This window comes from Carassius gibelio, chromosome A19 (genome assembly GCF_023724105.1).
Source record: "Carassius gibelio isolate Cgi1373 ecotype wild population from Czech Republic chromosome A19, carGib1.2-hapl.c, whole genome shotgun sequence".
In the NCBI taxonomy this organism is placed as follows: domain Eukaryota; kingdom Metazoa; phylum Chordata; class Actinopteri; order Cypriniformes; family Cyprinidae; genus Carassius; species Carassius gibelio.
The window spans coordinates 22,864,138-22,889,385 of NC_068389.1; the positions used below are offsets into that span (position 1 = coordinate 22,864,138).

Sequence of the window (25,248 nt, forward strand, 5' to 3'; positions counted from 1 at the left end):
TCAACGGAGTTGTGCAAGTGTTTGTGTTTGTTCCCTGCATTTCGAAGATGCTTGTTTTACAAAACAAGGCTCAGTTTGACGCCGGATTTGCACATCGTTTATTTCTTAAGGATAATGCAGTCCCAACGAAAAAGGGTCACGATCGTGTGTTTGAACTGCAGGCGGTGAGTAAAACTGCTTCAAATATCTCTTGTATTGTTAACTTAGCTATCAGCGCGTAAGCACATCAAGTAAACAACATGTGATGTTGTCATCAAACTGCACTTTCCACATGTACAGCTTAAAAAAAAAAGACGACAAAGTGGAACTTAGTCATTTTCCAAAACCGCTAAGCAAATATATACAGTTTCAGTACATACCACATAGAGATGTCATTGCTGATGCTGCTCTTGTTAAATTTCAGCCTCTGGATCTGATTCTGGATCATAAATATACGCTGAATCTGACTGTTAGCTATGGTTTGTTTTGGTTGGTTTTTTTCCTCACGATAATGAGTCACAGCTTCCAAACGCTATCAACGCAAAAGCCTACTGGCGCTCGTGATTCTTTAGCTCCGCCCACACGTCACGCCTCCAGCCGGTCGTGTTTTTTCCGGGAAAAATCGGTTCAGACTATCTTTCTCTTATGAATATAATAAAACTAAAGACTTTTTGGAGTTATGAAGGATGCAGTACTACTCTATAGGTACTCAAGATTAACAGGATATTGAGTGAAAACGAGCATTTCACCCCCCCCCCTTTAAATAAACAGAAAATGATTGTGCAAATATTTATTGTAATAGAACTAATAGCTATTGTAGAAAAAAAGAAAAACCTTGCTATGTGTACTGTGCTAGACTAACTGAGACTATCACTTGTATACTGTTGCCCTCTTGATTGTATGATCTCTTCTATTGTTCTCATTCGTAAGTCGATTTAGAGAAAAGGGTCTGCTCAGTGATTAAAAGTCAATGTAATAGTTTTCTGTATAGTAATCATTCTTTGTGTGAACGAGCCTTAAACCTAAGTACCACATTAGTGTGTGACTATGTGCATGAATGAAACCTCACATTGTGTATATTGCGGAGTGTACTATTACTTTGATGCAATCGGATTTATGAGTTTTGCCTAAAATGGGCAAAGAGCCAATTGATTTGGATGAATTAGGTACCAGAACTAGACGCCAAAATACTGGTTAGCACCCTAGCAACTACATAGCAACATTCTAAAAATGTCCAGAACACATTAACGGTTGCATAGCAACAACTTGCCAACCATTTGTTTTCTTGAGAAAACTAGCTTTCTGATTATTGGGTAAAAAGAAGCATCATGCATTTGCAGGTTATTTTGTATACAAATGCCAAAGAGGAATAATGCAGTGTGTCCCCCAACAATTTTTTTTCCCCTTTTGCTTTTGCATTTTTTTCACTTCTTTTCAATGGGAGCGCCACTTATTGAAATATGCTAGCTAGCCATGTGACTTGCAAGAGAGCTTGCTATTTTTTTCTGGTCTTTTAATGAGCAGTGCTCATCAATGCCACTTTTTACTCAATCACAGTAAAGGAAGGACAAATATCACAAACTGTCACATTCTACTTATACAATAACTGAACAACAATGGAGAGCCAAATATTGCTGGTCTTCTGTACCAGATGATGTCATTAATATGAAAAATATTGGGACATTTAATTAATTCTTGGTGGGTCTTGCTAAACACTGCACATTTAAAGCACTCTCAAGAACCCATGGCTGGGCATTTTCAGCTGGCTAAAAATGCTCTGGTGGACACAGTCTAATGTGGTTGAAATGACATACAAAAATAAAGATAATTTTGTTAAACTTGTTTGCACACATTTATTTGTTTTACAGTCTTTCTCTTTGATGTATGGACCAAAAATAACAATATAAATACTTGTTTAACCTCCATTCAAAACATTTTCATCATAAAATTATTGACTGAACATAAATCTATGTGACTGCGTGATTTGATGTTTAAGAATTGTAGATGTAAGCACACTTGAAAGTAGATTGTGCTGTGTTAAGAGATGGAGTGCGAGGCAGAGCAGTTTGGTGAGTTTTCTTAAAGTGTATTTTATGATGATAATCTATTTGGATTTAAATAAATGCAGGCTGATCATGAGGTATTGTTGAAGCACAAGTAAGGCACTTGAATTTTTGCTTTAGCCCTGTAATGCATCATTAGGAGGTTCAAGCGTAAAAATCTCAAGAGGATTACATAATCCTCTTTAATCACTAACACAAACCTCTTCCTCCACACCCCACCCCACCACACAGCTGTCATCCCACTTGAAGGATGCCGTAATCTGGATTCCTGCATATGTACTTTCCATTCCAGTATTCTGAGGATGAAATATTCTTCTCAAGGCTTCCAGACCTGCTCTAATGGGATTGTTAAATGGCCTGTTTTCTCTTTATATAATGTTAGATATTTCTTCCTTTTTGCCAGTCAGAATGCATTTATGCCTTTTTCAGCAGTGTTTCAGGATGTTTGGAAGGTCTTTTGAGGTTTAGAGTTATTTTTACCTGCATCAGTATCTGTTATCTCTGCAAAAAACTGTGATGAATTGCTTGGAGAAAAAAAATCTAGTTCACTTTTATAGCTTCCAGTTGATTATTAAAGACTCAAAATGGTGATTTGATGAGAATAGACATGAGATGGAGATAAAAATAGAAATGTTCATTTTGAATGGTTCTCCTAATGGGAGAATTCTTCAAATGGTTCATCTCTGGATTTGTCCCGGCTAACGGAGTAACTATACGTGAGGCTAGAAAAGAAAGGTATTGGTTAACAGCTTTAAGGTGAACCAGGATCGCAGTGGCAGCAGGGTTAACTAATCACTAATCTAAATAAAGCTGAGAGATGTTTCAGCTTTACCTGATTTACTGAAGACATACTGTCATGCAGTACTGCTGCAGGTAAAAATAACACTAAACCTCAAAGGACCTTCCAAACATCCTGAAACACTGCTTTAGAACAGAACAAAACCATCTGTTACTACTGTATTTGGTTACAGGTGTTTAGTTCAGGGGGAAAAGCAACTGTGAAACAGAAAACATGCTGAAGATTGATTATTTAATTTAAGAATGTAATATTAAAGAGCACATGTGTTTTTGACATATATATTTAAAATAAGAACTAATTAAAATGACAAAAATGCACAACAAAATTAATAAAACTCATTTAAAATGGAAACAGAAAATACATGAAGACAAATTCATATTCATTCATTCATAGTATCCCAGTGATACTAAAAACACTGGTTGTTTCCTCATCAGTATCTCTCTCTTAATACTAAGGTAAAAAAGTACAGTTAAAAAAAACAGAAGTACAGAATTAGATACACCACCATTCAAAAAAATGTTTCTAAAGGGATCATTTGTCACGCCCCCGGGCTGATCTGTCTGTTTTTTTCCCCATAGTGTGTGTTGTTTACACTTACCATGTGCTTCTGTGTCACCGGGGTGCCCGTCTCCGCCCTCTTGTTTCATTATTATCTTGTTATTGGTCACCATCACCTGCTCTGCATTATGATAATCACTCCTTCTCTATTTAGTCTCCTCATGTGTGCTGTCTGTTGTCAGATCGTCGAGTTGTTCTCGTCCATGTCCCAACTGTATCCACATCTCTTGTCTAGTCTACACAGAGATCGTGCCCGTTTTGTTTTCATCCTCTAGTTTTGTTTTTCCCACTTCCTCCTGCTTTCAGGCAGCGCTACTCTCCAGCCTTCCGTGTTAGAGCTCACCGATCGCTGTCACTCCTCTTCTTCGCCGCGCCACAGCGCGCCACCAGTTCCCCGCCTCAACAGCGCCCCCGCCTCCCTGTCAGTTTTTCCGGGCATTGCATCAGGGGATTTCCAAGTGGAATTCGTCCAGGAGGCTCTTTTGGATCTGCTCCAGACTGCCCTGTTCCTGGATAGTTTTTTGTTAATTCTCATTTTAATTTTTTTCTGTCTTTTTGAAATTAAGCCATCTAATAAACTGACCTTTTGAGCACCTGCAACTGAGTCCCAGTCTCGCCTCCTGACAGAACGATCTGACCACCATGGACTCAGCAGGTGCCGATCCCCTCAGATCAGCCGTCACCCAGCAGGGCATTCTCTTGGGCCAACATGCCTCCCAGCTAACATCCACGTCACGGGAGGTTGAGTTCCTTAATGCCAAGTTGTCGGAGCTGACTGCCCAGCTCCAGGAACTTCGGAGACACACATCTGCAAGATCGGAGGACCCCACTAGCCTTTCCTCTACCCGTCATGATCCTGAGCCACATGCCAACAACCCACCTCCCTATGATGGGAACCCTAACTCCTGCAGAGCCTTCCTGTCTCAGTGCTCCCTAGTCTTCGCCCTCCAGCCCCGCCGGTATGCCCAGGAAGAGACTAAGGTGGCTTATGTTCTAACCCTCCTCACAGGCAGAGCCCGTGACTGGGGAACTTCAGTGTGGGAGGCCCGGGCTCCCTTTTGTGCCTCGTTTGAGGCCTTTCGACAGGAGATGGTCAAATTATTCGACCGTTCTGCTCGGGGTGATGAAGCAGCGGCCCAGCTGGCACGGCTACGGCAAGGAGGCCGTTCAGTGACCGAGTACGCCATTGAATTCAAGACCTTAGCAGCGGCCTGTGACTGGAATGAGGGGGCTTGCAGAGCTGTGTTTCGTGCTGGACTAGACGAGGAGATCCAAGACAAGATCGCCACCCAAGAGCTTCCACGCAGTTTCGATGATCTGGTTGACCTGGCCCTCCGTGTTGAGAACCGCCTTCGCCTTCGTCACCAACAACTGACTGCTCGCACTTCTTGGAGGGTGGGTGAAATGACCAGCGAATCCACCCCGGTCCTGCCTCTGCCATCTCCTGCTGACCCTGAACCCATGCAGGTGGGACGACTGCGTCTTACTTCCCAGCAGAAGCAAGAGAGACTCACCCGGGGCTTATGTCTCTACTGTGGGAGGGCCGGACACTTCGTCGGAAAATGCCCGCTAAAAGCCAAGGCCCATCAGTAGCCAGGGGGATTCTGGTGGGCACATCTCCGTTTAATTTCCCCCACTCCTCCCGCACACTACTTCCTGTGGGTGTCCAGTTCGGAGGTTCTCGTCACTCCTGTTCGGCCCTGGTGGATTCTGGGGCTGGTGGTAGTTTCCTGGACACGGCACTGGCCAAGCAGTGGGGAATTCCCGCCATTCCCCTCTCTACTCCTATCTCTGTTCGGTCTCTGGATGATTCCCCTATCACTACCATCACTCACCTCACCCCTCCTGTAAGTCTTATCGTTTCTGGCAATCACCATGAGATAACCGAGCTGTACCTTCTTGATTCCCCGAGTGCCCCCATGGTTTTGGGACACCCGTGGTTGGTGCAGCACGGCCCTCATGTGGATTGGGCCAGAAACTCAGTCTTGTCTTGGAAACAGTCTTGTCTTGAGTCTTGTTTGGGTTCTGCCTCTTTTCCTGGTGTTGTGTTTCCTGTTGTGCAGGTGGATGATGCTGATCTGTCCGGGGTGCCGGAGGAGTACTGCGATCTGCGGCAGGTCTTCAGCAAGTCCCGGGCTGTGTCCCTGCCTCCTCACCGGCCTTATGATTGTGCCATCAACCTCCTCCCAGGCACTTCTCCGCCCAGGGGTCGGTTATATTCCCTGTCTGGTCCAGAAAGAGAGGCTATGGACAAATATATTCGTGAGTCCCTTGATGCCGGTCTCATCCGTCCCTCTTCGTCTCCTGCTGGCGCAGGGTTTTTCTTTGTTAAGAAGAAGGACGGCTCCTTGCGCCCTTGTATTGATTACAGAGGTTTGAATGACATTACCATTAAGAATAGGTACCCCCTGCCCTTAATGTCATCTGCCTTTGAACTTTTGCAGGGAGCCAAGGTCTTCAGTAAGTTGGACCTCCGTAATGCTTATCACCTGGTTCGGATTCGAGAGGGAGATGAGTGGAAGACAGCGTTCATCACTCCTTCGGGACATTATGAGTACCGGGTGCTACCCTTTGGCCTGACAAATGCCCCAGCTGTCTTCCAGGCCCTGGTTAATGACGTGTTGCGAGACATGGTTAACAAGTTTGTCTTTGTGTACCTAGATGACATACTTATTTTCTCTCCTTCACTTCAGGTACACACCCAACACGTGCGCCAGGTGCTACAACGGCTGCTGGAGAACCAGCTATATGTTAAAGCGGAGAAGTGCGTTTTCCACTCCAAGTCAGTTCCCTTCCTGGGCTATATCATTTCGGCGGAGGGAATCAAAGCTGATCCCGCTAAGGTAAGGGCCGTAGCCGAGTGGCCACCTCCAGACTCACGAAAGGCACTGCAGCGGTTTCTGGGATTTGCCAACTTCTACAGGCGCTTCATCAGAAACTTTAGTCAGGTTGCTGCACCTTTGACAGCTCTTACTTCCACGAAGGTACCGTTTAGGTGGAATTTGAAGGCTCAGGAGGCCTTTAATGACCTAAAGTCCCGATTCATTTCTGCTCCTGTTCTTTCATTTCCTGACCCCGAACGTCAGTTTATTGTGGAGGTGGATGCTTCTGAGATTGGAGTAGGTGCGGTCCTTTCTCAGAGATCCCCCAGAGATGGGAAGGTACATCCCTGTGCCTACTACTCTCACCGCCTGAGCCCAGCAGAACGGAATTATGACGTAGGGAACCGGGAACTGTTGGCGGTCAGGCTGGCCTTGGGTGAGTGGCGTCACTGGTTGGAGGGGTCAGCACAACCCTTCTTGGTTTGGACGGACCATAAGAACTTGGAATACGTCCGTTCGGCCAAGAGGGTGAGTTCACGCCAGGCCCGATGGGCACTCTTCTTTGGCCGGTTCAACTTCTCTCTCTCGTATCGCCCAGGCTCCAAAAATATAAAACCTGATGCCCTCTCCCGTCTCTACAGGGATACAAAAAGAAGCAGTGTATCTACTGAAACCATTATCCCTAAAGAAATTGTGGTAGGGTCCCTCTCCTGGGACGTGGAGAGGAGAGTGCTGGAAGCCATACGAGAGAGAGAGGTGCCGAGGGAGTGCCCAGAGGGTAGACTTTTCGTGCCGGCTGGGCTGCGCCCTGAAGTCCTCCAGTGGGGGCATTCATCCAAGTTAGTCTGTCATCCTGGGGTTCGGAGATCTCTGGCTGCCATCCACCAGCGATTTTGGTGGCCATCCATGGCCCAGGACGTCAGGCAGTTTGTGTTTGCCTGCCCCATTTGCGCCCAGAACAAGAGTTCTAATCAGCCTCCTGTTGGTCTGCTACAGCCCTTACCCATCCCCTCCCGCCCCTGGTCACACATAGCCCTTGACTTTGTCACTGGCCTTCCACCATCGAGGGGTAACACCGTAGTATTGACGGTGGTTGATCGCTTCTCTAAAGCGGCCCATTTCATCCCCCTTCCCAAACTGCCTTCAGCTAAGGAGACCGCTCAAGTGGTGGTTGACCACATCTTCCGGATTCATGGCCTTCCGGTGGACGTGGTTTCTGATAGGGGGCCACAGTTTGTCTCCCGGTTCTGGAAGGAGTTCTGTCGACAGATCGGGGCCTCTACGAGTCTGTCGTCAGGTTTTCACCCTCAGACCAATGGGCAGTCCGAGCGGGCAAACCAGGTTCTGGAACAAGCTCTCCGCTGCCTGACGTCCCATAATCCGAGTTCTTGGAGCCAACAGTTATCCTGGATTGAATATGCCCATAACTCCCTGCCAGTGGCGGCCACAGGTATGTCTCCATTCCAGTGCTCCATTGGTTTTCAACCTCCTATGTTCCCCTCACAGGAACCCGATGCTGCTGTTCCGTCTGCCTTAGCCTTCGTCCGCAGGTGTCGCCGCACCTGGAGGAGGGCTGAGGAAACCTTGGCTCGGGTCTCCAGACGAACCAAAGCAGCGGCTGACCGTCACCGTATTCCTGCTCCCCGCTACGTATGTGGTCAGAGTATGGCTGTCTACCAAGGACCTTCCTCTCCGGGTGGCTTCTCGCAAGTTAGCCCCCAGGTTCATGGGGCCATATCAGATCACCAAGGTATTGAGTCCGGTGGCGGTAAAGCTCAAGTTACCTCCTATACTTGGTCGGGTACACCCAGTCTTTCATGTTTCTCGGGTCAAGCCTGTGTTTCATTCTCGCCTTAACCCATCTGCTACTAACCCTCCCCCTCCCCCTCCCCCTCCCCGTCTAGTGGATGGTTCCCCAGCCTTCACTGTCAGGAGGTTGCTGGATGTCAGACGTCGTGGTCGGGGATTTCAGTATCTGGTGGACTGGGAGGGATATGGTCCGGATGAGAGGAGTTGGGTCCCGGCTCGGGATATTCTGGATCGGTCGCTGATCGAGGACTTCAACCGGCAGCGTGGTGGTACCTTCCCTGGAGCGCCAGGGGGCGCTCCTGGGGAGGGGGGTAATGTCACGCCCCTGGGCTGATCTGTCTGTTTTTTTCCCCATAGTGTGTGTTGTTTACACTTACCATGTGCTTCTGTGTCACCGGGGTGCCCGTCTCCGCCCTCTTGTTTCATTATTATCTTGTTATTGGTCACCATCACCTGCTCTGCATTATGATAATCACTCCTTCTCTATTTAGTCTCCTCATGTGTGCTGTCTGTTGTCAGATCGTCGAGTTGTTCTCGTCCATGTCCCAACTGTATCCACATCTCTTGTCTAGTCTACACAGAGATCGTGCCCGTTTTGTTTTCATCCTCTAGTTTTGTTTTTCCCACTTCCTCCTGCTTTCAGGCAGCGCTACTCTCCAGCCTTCCGTGTTAGAGCTCACCGATCGCTGTCACTCCTCTTCTTCGCCGCACCACAGCGCGCCACCAGTTCCCCGCCTCAACAGCGCCCCCGCCTCCCTGTCAGTTTTTCCGGGCATTGCATCAGGGGATTTCCAAGTGGAATTCGTCCAGGAGGCTCTTTTGGATCTGCTCCAGACTGCCCTGTTCCTGGATAGTTTTTTGTTAATTCTCATTTTAATTTTTTTCTGTCTTTTTGAAATTAAGCCATCTAATAAACTGACCTTTTGAGCACCTGCAACTGAGTCCCAGTCTCGCCTCCTGACATCATTAGGCACTGAAGACTGGAGTAATGGCTACTAAAAATTCAGCTTCACCGTCACAAGAATAAATTACTTTTTAAAATTATATTTAATTTGAAAAAAATATTTCACAATATTACTGTTTTTATTGTATTTTGGATATTATCATACATTATTAATGAGCATAAAAGGTTATGTAGAGGCTTGAACAGTAAGTTTTATAGAAAAGACTTTTACTAGAAATGTGCTATGCGTTCTCCACAGATAGTCTTTTAAGGTGAAAAGCACTTCTTGTGGGATAAATGAAACATGCAGTCCCATCTGAATTATGCAAGAGGACAAAAAAAAGTATTTTAGGATGGCAATAGTATAGAGCTTTTTTTTTATGTATAGCCCTATATAGTGCATATCCTATAAACATAATCACCCATGCATGCAGTTTGTGGCTGTGCAGAGGCCCCTAACCACAGAGCTTAAACCGCACAAACAATGAGCACTCTGCTAATTCAGAGTCACTGTTCTGTAAATGCGCTTTAACTCACTCACTGCACTTCCTAGAAAAAGTTTAAAAGATCTCCTGGAAGAGGAAGACATGCTTTCCTTGAGCAAAAGATCAGTAGAAGAAAGTGGAAGAAGAAAATATTGCATTGAAATGCCTGTATAGGTAACTTACATACCAGTGTAAATATGAAAAATTACTGTAACTGAGAACTTGCCTTTAGGCCTTCCTTAATTGTTAACAAATCTTTTTATTTCTGTACTGATTCGTCCTTTAAGATAGTCATCTGTAGAGTTAAACTATCTCCCACCTTAATTTAGTTTGACTTGTCTGTCTTTTGCAGAAAGGCAGGAAACTTTGCAATAACAAGAGTGTTTATGAGAGCATGAAGGAACACAGAGTACTTTTCTTAGAGTGGATTATGCAGCCTGTACTAGAAACTCAAGTGCTTGCGTAATAAGATTGGAGACCTTGGATGATGTTTTGAGAGGGATGGGGGGGAGGGGGGGGGGGGCATCAGATGAAACTGCAGTTTATAGTCATATTGAAATTAGCTTGGCATTGCTGAGAAACTTATGCAAAGAATATGTATTTGATTGCAGCATATGAAATGATTTAATATTGCATCCAAATCTCCAGAGAAATACCACTCATTGAATAATAAATAATTTATTTTAACTGAAAGGCAAATTTATAGTAATCTGAATTCTGTTTGACCAGTTGAACAGAACAACCTCTCAGCAAAATTGATTGGTTTCTGTCTAACAGTGTCTCTGCTGGCTTTAAATAGAAAATCCCGAATGTCTTTCTGGTTGCCTTGTTAAATTGTGCATATTTTGAGCTCTGCTTTCTGGTATGTAAATATGATTGAATAATCAGATAATTGTTTTAGCATTAGGATGAGATTTTATTACGAGTGACTGATACAAATTGTGGGCCAAACCAGAAATAAAACTAAAATAGAAATCCTTTTAATTAGTATTTTTACATTTGTTTTGGTTGTCAAATAGCATTTCATTTTTTATTTTATGCTATTAAAAATTAAAATCCAGTTTCAATCTCAGATGAGATGTAGGAAAAGATGTAGGAACTATAAAAATTATCCTCACTGAATTTCTTTCCCCCTCTTGAAGTTCTTGAAGTATTTTATTTTATTTTATTTTTGGCATTTAGTTATGTTTTTCCCCTGCAGTGTGATGCTGTCAAAAGCATATGTGTAATCTGTAACCACTTTAAGAAACAAATACTGGTTTACTACAGTAGTGTTACAGCCCCATTTAAAAGGCTAAATTGATGGCTAAAGCTAAGTCATGATAAAGTATATCTAAAAAAAAGCCAAGTCCAGTCAAGTCATGCAAATTAATTTGCTGCATAAACAGTTTGTTCCAGAAATCTTTATTTCTTCTGCTATTTTAGAATTTATTTGTGGATTTCCACCTCTGCTTTTTTCTTGTTAGTGTTTGTTTTTGTACAACATATTCAACAATGACCCAGTTCCAGACTTTGATGTCAGAAAATCTGTTCGACAAAGTGACAGAATGTGAATATTTAATATTGTTCATATTATGATCAGACACATGCAATAACAAGCTCACTGCTGGGTTTAACCATTTTTGTTGACATGTTGCATAGCAACATAACCAATTCAATACAGAGACCTTGCTTTTATATGTTTGCATGTAAGTCTCTTAAATTTTTTGAATGGGGAAAATTGAAAAATTAAAAAATCTTGAAATGCCTTGATAGGCTCTCAACTTCGACTTGCATTTGGCTGAAAATATAACAAGACATTTAGGTAATATATAAATCGGAACAGTAATGCTCAGATAAAGGTTAGTTAATATTTTACTTCCTAATAAGATCAGTGCCCACAGGGCATCGATCTACCACCTGCTGCTGTTATGTAATATTTAAGGAGTTTTTGTCAGCAGGAGTTTGAGCAGCTTAAAATATGTCATAATCTCAGTTAATACTCTCTTTCCCCTTGCTAAACGTTCCATGCTGATGCAGAAGTATTATGAATGATAACTGCTAGTTTTAATGCATTCATCTTTTTGTCTCTTAACAGCGTTCTTTTTTCTTTTCTTTTCTTTTGTTTCTTTTTTGTTTTCTTCTTTGACTCGTTTCGTTGTTGAAGCAGTTTCAAATACTTGAGGAGGAATTGTCCAGTGAACCAAACACTCAAACTTTTATCACTTACAACCTACACTGTTTTATTCAATGAGCTTAATATGTGTTTTATGATTTATTTAGAGATGTTCTTATTAACCTAGTGTCAAAAGCAACAGTGCAACAGTTTACATACAATAAGTGTTTTTCAAGGATTTTGCTCAGATTTGTTTCATGAATGAGACCCTAAACATAGATCATTGAAGTAGTTAATTTACTAGCAATTTCTGAGTTTTTACACCAGTTCTTTCATTGTGCATGATTGCGTTTACTTCTTATTTTGTGATAAATAGTGAACTAAAATAATAATAATAATAATAATAATAATAATAATAAAGAAAATTGCATTAATTTCACAAGTAACAGCATTCTTATGATCATGCATTAGCTGGGAAATTTTAGGAAATGTAAAAAATTGTGACTTCACCTCACAAGTTTTTAGTGGATGCAATTGACATAAAATGGTGAAAAATCTAATTTTATTCTAAAAAAGTCATGGAAATCCAATGGTGGAAATCCTGAAAGTATCCTTTTAGTTTAAAGCCAATATTTTTTTTTAGTTTTTTTTTAAGTAAGGTAAGGTTTCTTTTGTTAGTTTTGGAAGTTCTCCAACCATAGCCAGTTATAGTAAGCAGTTCTGCAGATGAATGGTGTTGTTGATAAACTCTTACACAAAGCATGCTGTTGACATGTAGAAGGCTTCTGGTGAGCAGTTTCACATCTACCGTGACAATTGCCCGTTGTAAATGAGAGTGAGTCCATTAGCTGATAAGTTCAGCCCAGATTTATGGCGTCTTAATGACTCCCTATGTGACAATAAATCAGGTGATCTAGACGTGAGAATGAAGCCTGATCTAACCATGATAATGAAACCCCCATTTACCAGTGACAACAGCAATATCCTTTAGCAACCTGCTTTAGTTTGTCAGTGTTTATACTGACATTACCATGATGCTTTCAATATCGATGTCTGAGTGTGCTGAGCTATAGACATAAGCAGGAGACACTAGGCATGATTTGTTAATTCCTAAAAAGACCTATGAAATGGTCTTCGCAGTATTTTGCTTTCTGTTGTCCTGGAGTTGTGTGTCTTGAGCTCATTGCTGGGGTGAATGAGTGAGTTCTGGATCTAGGTCAGTTCATCTGGACAGGGCTGCCTGTCTGTCTGCATCACTTATGCTGTCTGTAGCCAGTTGTGGTAGGCTTCGTCCTTTACTGCACTTTTTACTGCCTCTTTACTGTCACTTTTGATCAATGTGATGCATCCTAGCTAAAGTTTTCAATGGTAGTGTTTGTGATCAATCAATCAATCAGATTTGATTTCTTTTAAAATGTATTCATAAAATTTGAATAAAAAGATTTATTGTCTTTATTTTTTCCCTTCCTTTGTTCTAGGTTGAAGAAAAAGTCCCAGTCAGTGGACATCCCTAACGAGGGTTATGCTGGTTCTCTCGTCAAAGACCTGCTGGCATCACCCCTCATACAGAATGTGGCCAGAACAGCCATAAGTGAAGAAAAGGGGATCAATACCGCTATCATCCAAAAGACTCGTAGTCCGCGTCGTGGAGAGCTCAAGCGAGGGTATACCATAAGTGCGTGAGTTCTTCTTCACTAACCTTTCTGCCAGTTTAGCTGTGTTTCAGTCTGTTCCTGTGGCTTCCTGAGCAAAACAGCCTATCTTAGGTTATTATTTCAGTATTTCTTTTGTATTTTTATTATTTCAGTATTAATCACACAATCTATTTGTTTATTGTTTTCATCTACGGTACTTATAAATACTTAATGATTTTAGGCTGTAGAAATACTTACTGAACTTGCAATGCTGCATTAGAAAGCATATTAGAGGAAGATCCCCATCTATACAACTGTAACTTGCTTTACCACAGAAAGGAATAGTCCAGTGAGACTTATTAGTTATGCTTAATCTAGTGTTGGTACAGGAACTGGCTCTCTGGCAAGAGGAAAACTGATACCTTTGATACTGTGTAATTGGAGGAGAAAAGAGGATCTCATCACTCTGTGGACCTCCACACACACACACACACACACACACACAGTAATTAATCTTAAGTTGCAGGAGTTGCTGTAGTCTCAGACAGAGAATTCTTGCAGAAACCATAATGAACACACTTTTACCCTGACTGAAGCATCTTAATGATATAACCAAATATATAACCTACCATTCAAAAGTTTGGGGTCAGTCAGATTCTTTAATATTGTTGTTTCTTATACTAGGTCTACATTTTTTTAACTGTTTGTTCAAAATACAGCAAAAACAGTAATATTGTGAAATATTACAATAAAAAATGTTTTCTATATTAATATAATTTAAATTGTAATTTATTCCTGTGATGCAAAGCTGAATTTTCAGCATCGTTATTCCAGTCTTCAGTGTCACATCTTCAGAAATCATTCTAATATGCTGATTTGCTGAAAAACATTTATTTTGTGGAAACCATAATACAATCTTTTTTTTTTTTAAGATTCTTCGATAAATAAAAAGGTCAAAATAATAGAATTTATGTGAAATCATAGCTGTTTGTAACATTATAAATACCTTTACTGACCCTTTTGATCAAATTAATGTATTATTGCTGAATAAGTGTTATTTCTATCAAGGCAGTCTTACTGACCCCAAACTTTTGAGGAGAAGTGTAAATTTGGGTAGTTGTTTGGCATTATTTCTGTCTAATTTCCAAAATGGTGGACAATCTAGTTGGGCTCCAAATTAAAACCACCATGCTTTTGGTTTCCTGGGTCATGTGAAGCTTAGAAGACACTCTAGACTAAACAGTTTGAAAGTTGTTAGCAGAACAATGTTTTTGCAAGGTTGCTCACCATAAATAATGCACCGAAATACCACGAACATTTACAGTAGTGAATTTCCATTAGTCTTGCTCTTTTCAATCAGCTTCTGATCTCTTGAGCACAACTACAAAGAGCCATGATGCAACAAACCTCCTCAAAAAGCCCATTTTAGAAGCATTTTAAGTGAATAAATGCACTCTTACCCTCAGGTGAGCATGTAAATGTTCATTTTGTGTTGTTTTATACCCAGACAGCCCCACCATAAGCTTGGTTAATCTTGTGAGCATGCAGTAATTACTTCAGCAAGATTTTTCCCAAAGGACAGATACTGGAGGTATTTTGTGAGATCCCAGCATTGCTTCCGTTACGGCTAATGTTTCTCATTGTTAGCTGCAGTGCAGGGTCGACACCAGCCCGAGGTTTCTGTTCAGTCTCGTGGGACTGATGATGCAGTTCTGCTGTCTGGTGTCTCTTCCAGTTAACTCTCTGTTGAGAAAAGGTTTTAATCAAAGCCCTTAGATCAGATCTCTGCCGGTCTAGTTAACAAGATGCCCTAAGTCAAACTAATTAGGCTGTTAATCATGGTGATTTGTTCGCCATCCAAAGCAGTATCAAATCTGAGTGTATATAACTGCTTTTTATAAACGTTTTATCAGTGTAACTTATATATGGGTCACAGAGACTTTACAAATGTGTACATGTTCTTAAATGTTGGTCCTGCATCTAATGGATCTGGTTGTTCAGTAAACATGAAGTAAATTTGATGTCCTGGAAGCTATCTGTGTTTTTTCAGAACCATCAGGGGTTAAAGAAAAAAAAGCACAGTGTGGCATTCTTGGCTTTTAAAGCCTTTTATAGCTGTGTGCGTGTATTGGAGATTGAACCACACCACTCAGAATTGCCTCGTATGTGGCTCCCTCACAAACACGCACACATACACGCTCTCAAAAACTAATCTTCTCAAGTGAAGTGCAATAGCTCCAGAACTCTTGTAGAAAAACAAAACTAGACTGGATGGAAATGTCAAGTGTTACTTCACCATACTCAATCTGCAGTAAATGTCACATAAAATATTGCATTTATTTGTTTTCTTTCTGGATGATATTGTGAAAGCTTGACCAGTGCCTGTAAGTCAACATTACACAAAAATAATGGGTCAAATATATATATATATATATATATATATATATATATATATATATATATATAAATATTGTGTGTGTGTATATATATATATATATATATATATATATATATATATATATATATATATATATATATATATATATATATATAAATTACTGACATCATCCAGCAGAGGGTGTTTTAAACTTGCATTATATACACTATAGGTAACAAATTACAGAAATTTAAACAATGCAAAATAATTAATAATTAATGTAATGTTGTAAATTAAAATAATGTCCCCCATGATAAGTATTAATTATATTGTTTTAATGTGTTATTATTATTTACATTTTTATTATTATTAAAAAATATAAAATAATATATATAAAAAAGCAAAAAAACAAAAACAAAGCTCAGACAGATTATATGGCATATATCACAGATTTATTGTGGAAGCAAAGTGAGGCTGCAAGGATGATTTGACTAATATGAAGCTTTTTCATGATTTATCTCTATCACTTTTTAGAAATAATTAATCTGTACTACTAAAGCAATTCAAAGTTGTATAGCCACTCAAGAACTTGCTGATTTGGGTAACTCGTGCAACCCCACGGCCGGGGAGTGAAGGGAGTGACAGGCACTCTGATTGACAGCAGATTATAAATCCATGTAATGACTTGGGAGTCCTGCTCCGGCTCTCTGTAATGTGACAGGTGATGGGAGGAGACAGTAGACTGCTGAGCTGGTGTTTCTCACAGCTGACCTAAACACTTTTCAAGCCCTCTCTCTCTCTCTGCTTTCGTCTCTGGCAAATCACACTGCAAGAGAACAAATGCTGCAATCCTGAGTGCATATGCAGACATCTGTTTTCAGAATTTTTATTTTACTCTGCCTTAAAGAGTAAGAATTATTATTAAGATGACCATATCCTCCCTCTAGATAAACTTTTGTCAGCCTGAAGTGATTTATATTGGTAAAATAAAAGCCATTAATTATCTTATTATAGTGAGACCAATTACTTTCCTATGAGTAGGCCTAATAGTTAAATTCATTCAAGTACATTTTTTTATATAGAATTTATCAAATTGCAGTGTGAAATTCTGTAGAAGTTCACTTTAGCTGGTAAACACCTTGAAATTACCATTGGTCCATAGCAATTAATGGAATAGCTAGGTGTGGTCTGAGGCTCCGCCTTCTTTGAGATGGAATTCTTCTTTGGTTCATTTCTTCTATTCCGTAGTGGTGGTGGGCGATATTGCAAAATTTGTTATTGATCCGATTCCAAATACATTTAGGGTCTGTATTGCCGATACCGATACCAATACGATACTTTTTACCTTAAAAAAATACTTAGGTGTAGGGGAGAGCAGTATGTCATTATTTCATAGGTGAATGAATGATCAATTCTTTAGGCAATATTTTTTTTATTAATGTCAGTTTTCAATTCAGAACAAATGTTGTCAGTGGTGTGTTGTCCTGAAAAACTACAGGTCTCCAAGACATATGCTTGCATTTGCCAGTTTTCATCAATAATATGGCATGAGACAGTTAAGTAAGCCTCTGTGGTTCTTGATGTCCACATGTCTGTTGTAATTACAGCACTGTTTGTACCATCCAGAGATTGTTTCACTTTTGAGCGGCACTCTTCATACAATGCTGATATGTTCCCCACCGTTAAACTTTTCCTACTTGGAATCTTGTAGCATGGATCGAGGGTATGAACAAAATCCCTAAAACCCTCATCCTCAACTATAGAGGTTGCAAGTCCTTTGCTATCATTTTGGTAAGCTTCAGAGTAATATCCACTGCTCTTGGGGAATCACCTAGGTGAAATAATAAAATGTCTCTTATAATGTATGTCAATAATGTAGCTTAAATATAGCAAGTTACATAAGCAAAAAATACTATATTTATAGATGACACATTTCAATGGGCTGCAACATTCATGTTTATTTTCTAGCCTATCAATAAATGCGATGATGATGGACATGTTTGACTAGATGGAAGCAATCTGGAGTGCATGATAGCCTATATGCAAACATATGGACGAGCCAGTTGATATCTTAGACAACAGCTCAATATAGGTGTTTGCCATGCTAGACTATAGACATTATATTAGCACACCGTTAGGCTGTAGGCTTATTTTATAATTTTAATAATTATTATTATTCATTATTATAGGCTTGAATTGAATTATTTAAATTTAAATCAATTACATTTTTATAGTTTGTTGTTTTATGACTTTACACATTTGCACAAGTGTAATCTAATGTTAGATTACAGCATTAGTTATCTCATTCAATGTGCTATCAGCTTCACTCACTCAGTTCGCTGCTCCTCGGCACGTTGTGTCAGACTTGAATAGATTGTGAATTGCAGAGCTCATGCATGCATTGCTATTATCAAATGCTTTCTTAAGTGCTGCTTTCTCACCTCTGTCATTTTTGTTGGTTTTGTTTAGTTATTGAGTGGAAAGTGCCCAGCACATATTTACATATCAATCAAAATGAATGGGTGTTCACAAACAAAGCTGCATTGGTATTTCAAAATACTTTTTACCCCTTTTCATTCTAAGCAAAGAATGAAAAATAACTTTGCCACAGCTTTTAGTATTCATCTAGGAGGTCTTGAAAGGAAGTTTAGTGTCCAAATGGTGCATTAAACTCATTTATTTCAAAAGAACAAGTAAAATCCCATTTTTCAATATCTGGTCCCTTTAATGCTCGGCTAAAACTGCTGACTCTTGCAGTGTAATTATGATGGGACATTTATGGGACAAAAGGGACACCACAGAATAAATTGGCCTGCATGTGTCGTGCTTAATGCAAAAGCTGTATCCTCAGCACCTCCCAGCCTCAGGTACTTTTTTACAGAGGATTCCCTGGAGTCTTATTTGTGTCGAAGTGTGCAGACACTTAAAGGGGGTCGCACACCGGACGAGAAGCGCAGCGCCGCGTCGCGTCGCGCCACGTCTTTAAAATTCGAACACATTATTCTCTATGTGAGTACACACACCGGCGGCGCCATTCGGCGTCTGTCCGCGGCGCCCAGCTACGACTCAGAACGCTGTTCAAATTTCTGCCGCGCCACAGAGCGCCATCCGCATAGTTTTATATTAAAAAACCCAGATGTTATAAACTGAAACTGAAATTAAAGTACAGCACACTTGTTTCATTCAAATAAAACATTACAAAGTGTTTGGTTACGTTTTAAGTGTTTGGTTACGTTTTCAGCAGCACAGTTGCCTAGACAACAGATACAACAAAACAATAACAGACTTATTATAATAACACAGATTCTTTTCATTAATTAACGTTAAAAACTCAGCTTTTATCAATTAAAATCATATATTTAAAATTAAAATAATAGATGAAGTTAAAACTCTCCCATCTTGCTGCGAAATTGAGCTCACGGATATAGAATGTGCGCATCCAGTGTGCGATACCTCGAGTTGTCCTACATGTGGCGCGACGCGACGCGGCGCGTCTCGTCCGGTGTGCGACCGCCTTTAATTTCAAACACTCCTGGTAAGCTGTCTTTACATCAGGCATACACTTACACAGGGAAAAGGACTTTAATTGGCTTCCTTTAATCTTTAAATAATGAAGAACCAGTTGAGGCCGACTAGTCAGAAAGTATATCATCCCTTGGAAAGACTTTTAATGAGAATGAGTTTATACACTTAAAAAAAATGGAACTTAAACTAAACATTCTCACCCAAAGACCACTCACCCCATCTTTGAGCGTCTGTGAAGGCATCTGCTCATGGGTATCAGTCAGGGAGCCATTTCCGCCACCGGTGGGTTCCTGCTTCTAAAAATATCCTTTCATGGCCGGAGGTGCCAAGATGATGAGAGGCTGAGAGCAGTGATATGTTGTCCTGAGATAGTATGGTGGATGTCTGGACTGATTTGCTGTCAGTTGTCCTTTAGGCCAGTGGTTGTGGGCTGTTTGTGTCGGCTGTAATTACAGGTTTTGGTATTATTGGGTCATTTAATGGGATGCAATAAATTAATTAAAAGTGACAGTGAGTACATTTATAATGTAAAGCTGTTCTATTGAAGACTGTGATGACGCGTTTAATGGTCACCAGCATCAAAAATCAAAAAAAGCTTTTTATGCATGTACATTTATAACACTATTCTTTGTATTATATCATCTTTGCATCAAATTATAAAAAAAAACAGTTGGTGTTTCTAATGCAGCATCTGTGGGATGGTAAACTTGACATTGTTTTCTCTTCTGACTGCCGTTATCAGTCTCTCTCAATTTTTTTCCCTTTTATTGAAAGTCAGTTTTTCTTTTTCTATTTGAGCAAATGGGAATACAAAAAATATATTTGTGGTTCTCTCCCATTCACTGCTCTTCAAGTTAACCAAACTTTAACGACCTCCGCTGCTGAGAAACCTGGAAATGTGAAAAGGGTCCATTAATGAGCCTTCTTTTGTGTAGTATTTCTTCAACACTGGCCACTTTCAGCCCTGTGGAGTTTTAGAAAATGAACTCTCTTAAAAGATTTTATCAAATTACAGCTTGATTGAAATTGATTTACAATACAAAATTGTCATTTGTTAGAGTTTAATATATTAAAACAATATGAAATGTAATAATTCATGTTTTTTAAAAAAAATTATAATTTATTGATTTTTAGTTGAAAGTTATATTTGGACTAGGGATATCCATATTTTATTTAATTACATTTGCATATTTAATTATTTTACATTTTAATACATTATATTGAAAAATAATGAGGAACTACAATGTTGTGATTTTAAGAAGTTTAAAAAATATCACCACATAATTTTTTTTATTGTTAAGTGCAGATTTGAATCATCCAAACATAAATCACCCAAATGTAGCTTATGTATGTTTGTTTGCTATGTCCAAATATCAGAATCAAATCTGCTGTACTATTAAACTCACTGACGTTCAAATATAGCATCAGCTGGCACACTGCATAGATCCCCACTAAGTATGCTGATAAAAATGACATTTATCACCCATTAACACAAAACATATCCACTGCTTAATAGCATTTTGTTGTCACTAGGATACTTAGACCAATAGGCCGAGTTTGAAGTCCCAGTAGAGCTCGCTGGAGTGGTGTATCCATGCACACAGTGACCTCCATGGCTGCGTCAGCGAGAGCCACTCCCCTGTGTGCAGGACAGGCAGGCGACTATCAAGCGCCCTCTCTCTCTCGCTCCGCTGCTGGTGCTAACGGACGAACAAACACAAGGGTGGGGGGGGACTGACTGAGCGGAGTGCAGAGAAGATGAGAAGAGAGAGGAGGACCATGACTAGCTTAACCCGTGCTCTCCCTTGTATACTTTCAGACACCGGGCAGAAAAAGTGTGCACTGGAGAGGAAAGATGTGCGGAGGATATCCTTCCAGAGGCCTAAAGGCACCATGGAGTATGTGGTGAGTAGTAAATGTTGTTAGCCTGATCCAGGTGGCTCTGTTTACATAATGCACCAGCGTGTGAATGTGTGCTTGACTAAGGATGAATGTGTGTACACATAGCCGCATGTATGTAATTATGTTAGGAATGGAAATGTGAGCATGCACATCAGGTGTGATTCATTCACGCAGCATGGCTTTTATTATCTGCTGCCAGAATGACTTTAATTGCTGTTATAAGTGGTAGTGTACCTGCTGTCTTTCTGCAGGAGTGAAGCAAGGTTTTGTGAAAGGATAATATGTAAAGTGTAATAAAATGACTTAATCGATTTGAGAAAGAGGGAGGGAAAGAGAGAGAGCTTTATATGCTATTGAGATGACCTCAAATCAGGTAGTGATTTTCTCCATGGTAACAGTGGAGATGCTGGGAGAGGGAGCCGGGGACGAGGTGGTGGCTGAGCTGTGCTTCTGTCAGCTGGCTACCTTTTAGCTAAATCTTTAACTGTGTGGAATAGAGCTTTGTTTAGAAAGTCTGTGTGTACATATACAGCATATTTGTTATTTAATTTTTTTTATACATTTTGTTTTTTATTTGTTATTTTTTCATTTTGTAGTTTAATTTGTACATGTAGTTTATATATATTTTTTCTGCTAAATGCATAAATTTAATATATATTTTTTCTCTTTATTATAGCATTAATCTAATATTAGAATTAGATGATATCAGGACAATGTTATTTTAGTGTTATTTAAATACTATTAAAGTTTTAGCAGCAAATCTAGCAGCTTTGATGCTAAGAGGAGTTGAGTGTGTTTGCCACGAAGGCATTAAAAAGAATTTCCCAAAGGTTTTTTGTAGTTAGTGTTGTTGATGCTTTGTAACCAAGCTCCCACATTTCTCTTTCTTATTGTCAGTGTTGTGAAACCATACACTTTCCCCTCTGTAATTCCACACCCTAATATCCGCACTAACCAATCAAAGTGATCACAGAGATTGATGGGCTTAATCAATCAATGCTCTTACAGCTACACAACAACTGTACTTCATTGCCAAGGTTGTGATGAGATCCATGTACTATTCCATAACCAATATTGGAAGTGGGATCCATCTGTCTGTCTGTCTGTCTGTCTGTTTGCCTGTCTGTCTGTCGGTCAGTCGGTCGCAAAGTCTTATTTTCACCAAAAAATTCATAAAATAAAAAATTTATTTAGTATAGGATATTTCCTACACATTACAGCAGAAGATAGAAAAAACTGGCTTAAATTTTTTTTAGTTGTAGGTTCAAAGGCATAAAAAATCTAATTATTCCTAACTTACATGATAATGTGTGTGGGTGTGTATTTATTTATATTTTATTATTTAAATGTATACCGTAAGTATAATTATATTTATATAATAATATGCAGACATGTGTGAGACTGAGTCAGTAAAGTCAGTGAAGGGTCCCTCTGAAGGATAAATTGAATGCAGACAGTGAGATGACCCTCAATTATTCATGGCCGGCTGTTGGACTGTAAGCGATACCCAATGAGAATCAATGATTTGGATCAGGTGACAGAGTGATCTGGTGAACTGAGATCCTGCCACACGGGGATTTATCAAAATGTATGCATGTCACATCTTGCAACTGCAACAAGCCACAAGAAGATGAAATCCTCTTTGTCACCATTGCAGTAAACACATGTATGCGTCATGCATTTTGAATGTGCTTCCATTGTCCTCATTTGTTAGTCGCATTGGATGAATGCGGGTGCTAAATGTCTAAATGTAAATGTAATTGTAATTTGTCTCAAAATAATGACTCATTTCACTGAATGCAGTGTTCACGGTTAAATTTCTATAAATGTTTACATAATGTTTCATCAAATTATGTGCCAAACATCCTTTGCGGCTTAAAGATGGATTTGTTTTTATTTAATGTGGTTGGTTTTTGGTGTATTTAAAGATTTTCTGGTGGCTCAATACATCTCTCTGTGTGCTTTAGATTTAGAAATACTTCAATGCAATTTGTGAAGTTGACAGTCATCAGATATTGTATATGATAAATGATACATTTACAAAACAAAATTCATAAATGCACAGCACAATTTACAAAATCTGATTCGTAAATTCCAAACACAATTCATAAATACACAAGTAAATTCTCACACAAATGCATCTTACCTAAATAAATGTAGCTGTTAAAAAATAGCTGTTTTTAATGCCTGATCAAAAGTTACTGCGAACCTGATACTACTACTATTAACTACAACAACAAAACCCATTAAATAATTGTTGTTATTAAATGAAATATCTGGACATTTAACACTTATTTAATAACATTACAAATTGTAAAGATTGATCTGAATAAACAGGGTATGTGCAACTTTGTGTAAGACAGCAAGCACCGGGTGGTGAAAAAAAAGAGTACCTATTAAATTTCTGTACATCAAGGACCGAGTCATGGAGCAATACACAGTACAAGTGCAGCGTTGAGCTTCTTGAGTCTGTTCAGTAAGGAGCATTTTGATTGGATTAAAAGCTCACCATGATTGGCTGAACGGAACATCCTCCAAAAAAATATATTTATGAATCTTAACCTGTCAGGAAAGTCTCAAAAACACATCACACAGATTCAAAGCAGTTTTAGCACGTGTGGCGATTCGCAAATGCAGATACAACGATCCATAAATACATGTAACATTATTCATAAATCTGTGGTGGAAATTAATTCTAGAACTTGATATATACATTTAATTTATTTAGGTAAGATTCATTTGGGGAAATATTTATGCTTTTACTTATGTTCTGAATTTACGAATCGTATTTGGTAAATGTAAATTGTGCTGTGCATTTATGAATTTTGTTTTGTAAATGAATTATTTTTGAGGCTGATCTGGCTCCACACAATCAAACAATGTGATGTTTGAAAGATATTGGCTTTAACACCAAGAGAGTTCTTGATTATATAAAAACTGTTTAGTTTAGGCTTAATTGGACAAAATCACACAAAAGGGGGATTTAGCATGGGTTTGGACTTGACAGTTACATTTTTATTGTATTGTTTTTTCTATATGATACATATGATTACATATTATTATGAAACACTGGATGAATGTAGCAATTATAAAAACAAAAGCACTATATTTTCACTATATTGTCATTTTATGGTACAGGTGGACATCTGTGAAAATATATTGGTTGGTTTTCAGGGCCTTGTTTTCCTATATTCAGAGACTATTGGTTATTTCATTCTGCTTTATTTTTTTTTCAACACTCCAATTTAGATTTTAAAATGTCATTTACATTTTTTTAACTAAATTGTATTACATTTTATTAAATTTATTAAAAATGAAAAATGATTTCTTTACTTTTCTTTATCATCCAGTAAAAAAAACATTAATATAATGTTTCATTCACTAAAACATATTTGGAGGTCAAAAGCCAAAGATTACTAAACATCTCAAATTTAAAACATTTATTGAAAAGGTCTGTGTTTATATTGTCTTAACCATTTTACCCAAGTAAATTTTGCAATTTAATCGTGCAATCTTTGCAGCTTTTCACAGTATTGTATATGGTTACGTAATTTTAGATGATGCCTTCTGTTACAGGTGAACAGCTCATAAAAATGCATTGGTTGGTTTACACAAGGGCCTTGTTTTGCTGTTCCAACAGATTCAAAGACTTTGTCAGCCCTGTTACTTAAAAGCTGATGTCTTCATTTTAGAACTTTTTGTTTTTAGCTAGCGAAACAATATCTAACTTTTCTTTTGTGTGCCTCAACTCTAGGTGGAGTCCCGGGACACACTCAACAGCATCGCGTTGAAGTTTGACACGACTCCCAATGAGCTCGTCCAACTCAACAAACTCTTCTCTCGCGCTGTGGTCCCTGGCAAGGTACTGTATGGTGTTTTAATCTTCAGAGCAGATGGTCTTTATGTCCAGCTGAACTCCCTTCCAGTCAATTGCTTTTCCCAGAGATTAGTGTAATAAAGGATAAGGTGACAAAAAATATGGCCCCTCTGAATTGTTAAATGGATTCATAAGTAGCCAGTTCATGATGGTGCCTCCACAGTTTAACATTAGTGATCAGAGATACTGTGATCCTCAGGGTAAGAACTGGGTCCATTCCTCTGGAAAAGCTTTTGTAGAAGAATATAAGTTCTGTTTGCTCAGTAAATAGCTCCAGTTCACACTCTCTGCTTTCATTTGTCATTTTGTTTTGTTGGACATCAAACACGTTATACGGCTTGGTTTATGCTCTCCTGGATGTGTGTTTGAGCAATTCATTT

General features: G+C 39.4%; 1 protein-coding gene across 2 annotated transcripts in view; it reads left to right on the forward strand.

Annotated features, from left to right (window-relative positions):
* LOC127935627 (oxidation resistance protein 1) overlaps nt 1-25,248 on the forward strand; it is a 46,500-nt gene that overhangs the window by 4,684 nt on the left and 16,568 nt on the right. For both annotated transcript variants that reach the window (XM_052533699.1, XM_052533700.1), the window contains exons 3-5: nt 13,032-13,228; nt 20,909-20,994; nt 24,746-24,853. In XM_052533699.1, coding sequence (XP_052389659.1) covers nt 13,032-13,228; nt 20,909-20,994; nt 24,746-24,853 — 391 coding nt within the window. The remainder of the gene's footprint in view (nt 1-13,031; nt 13,229-20,908; nt 20,995-24,745; nt 24,854-25,248) is intronic.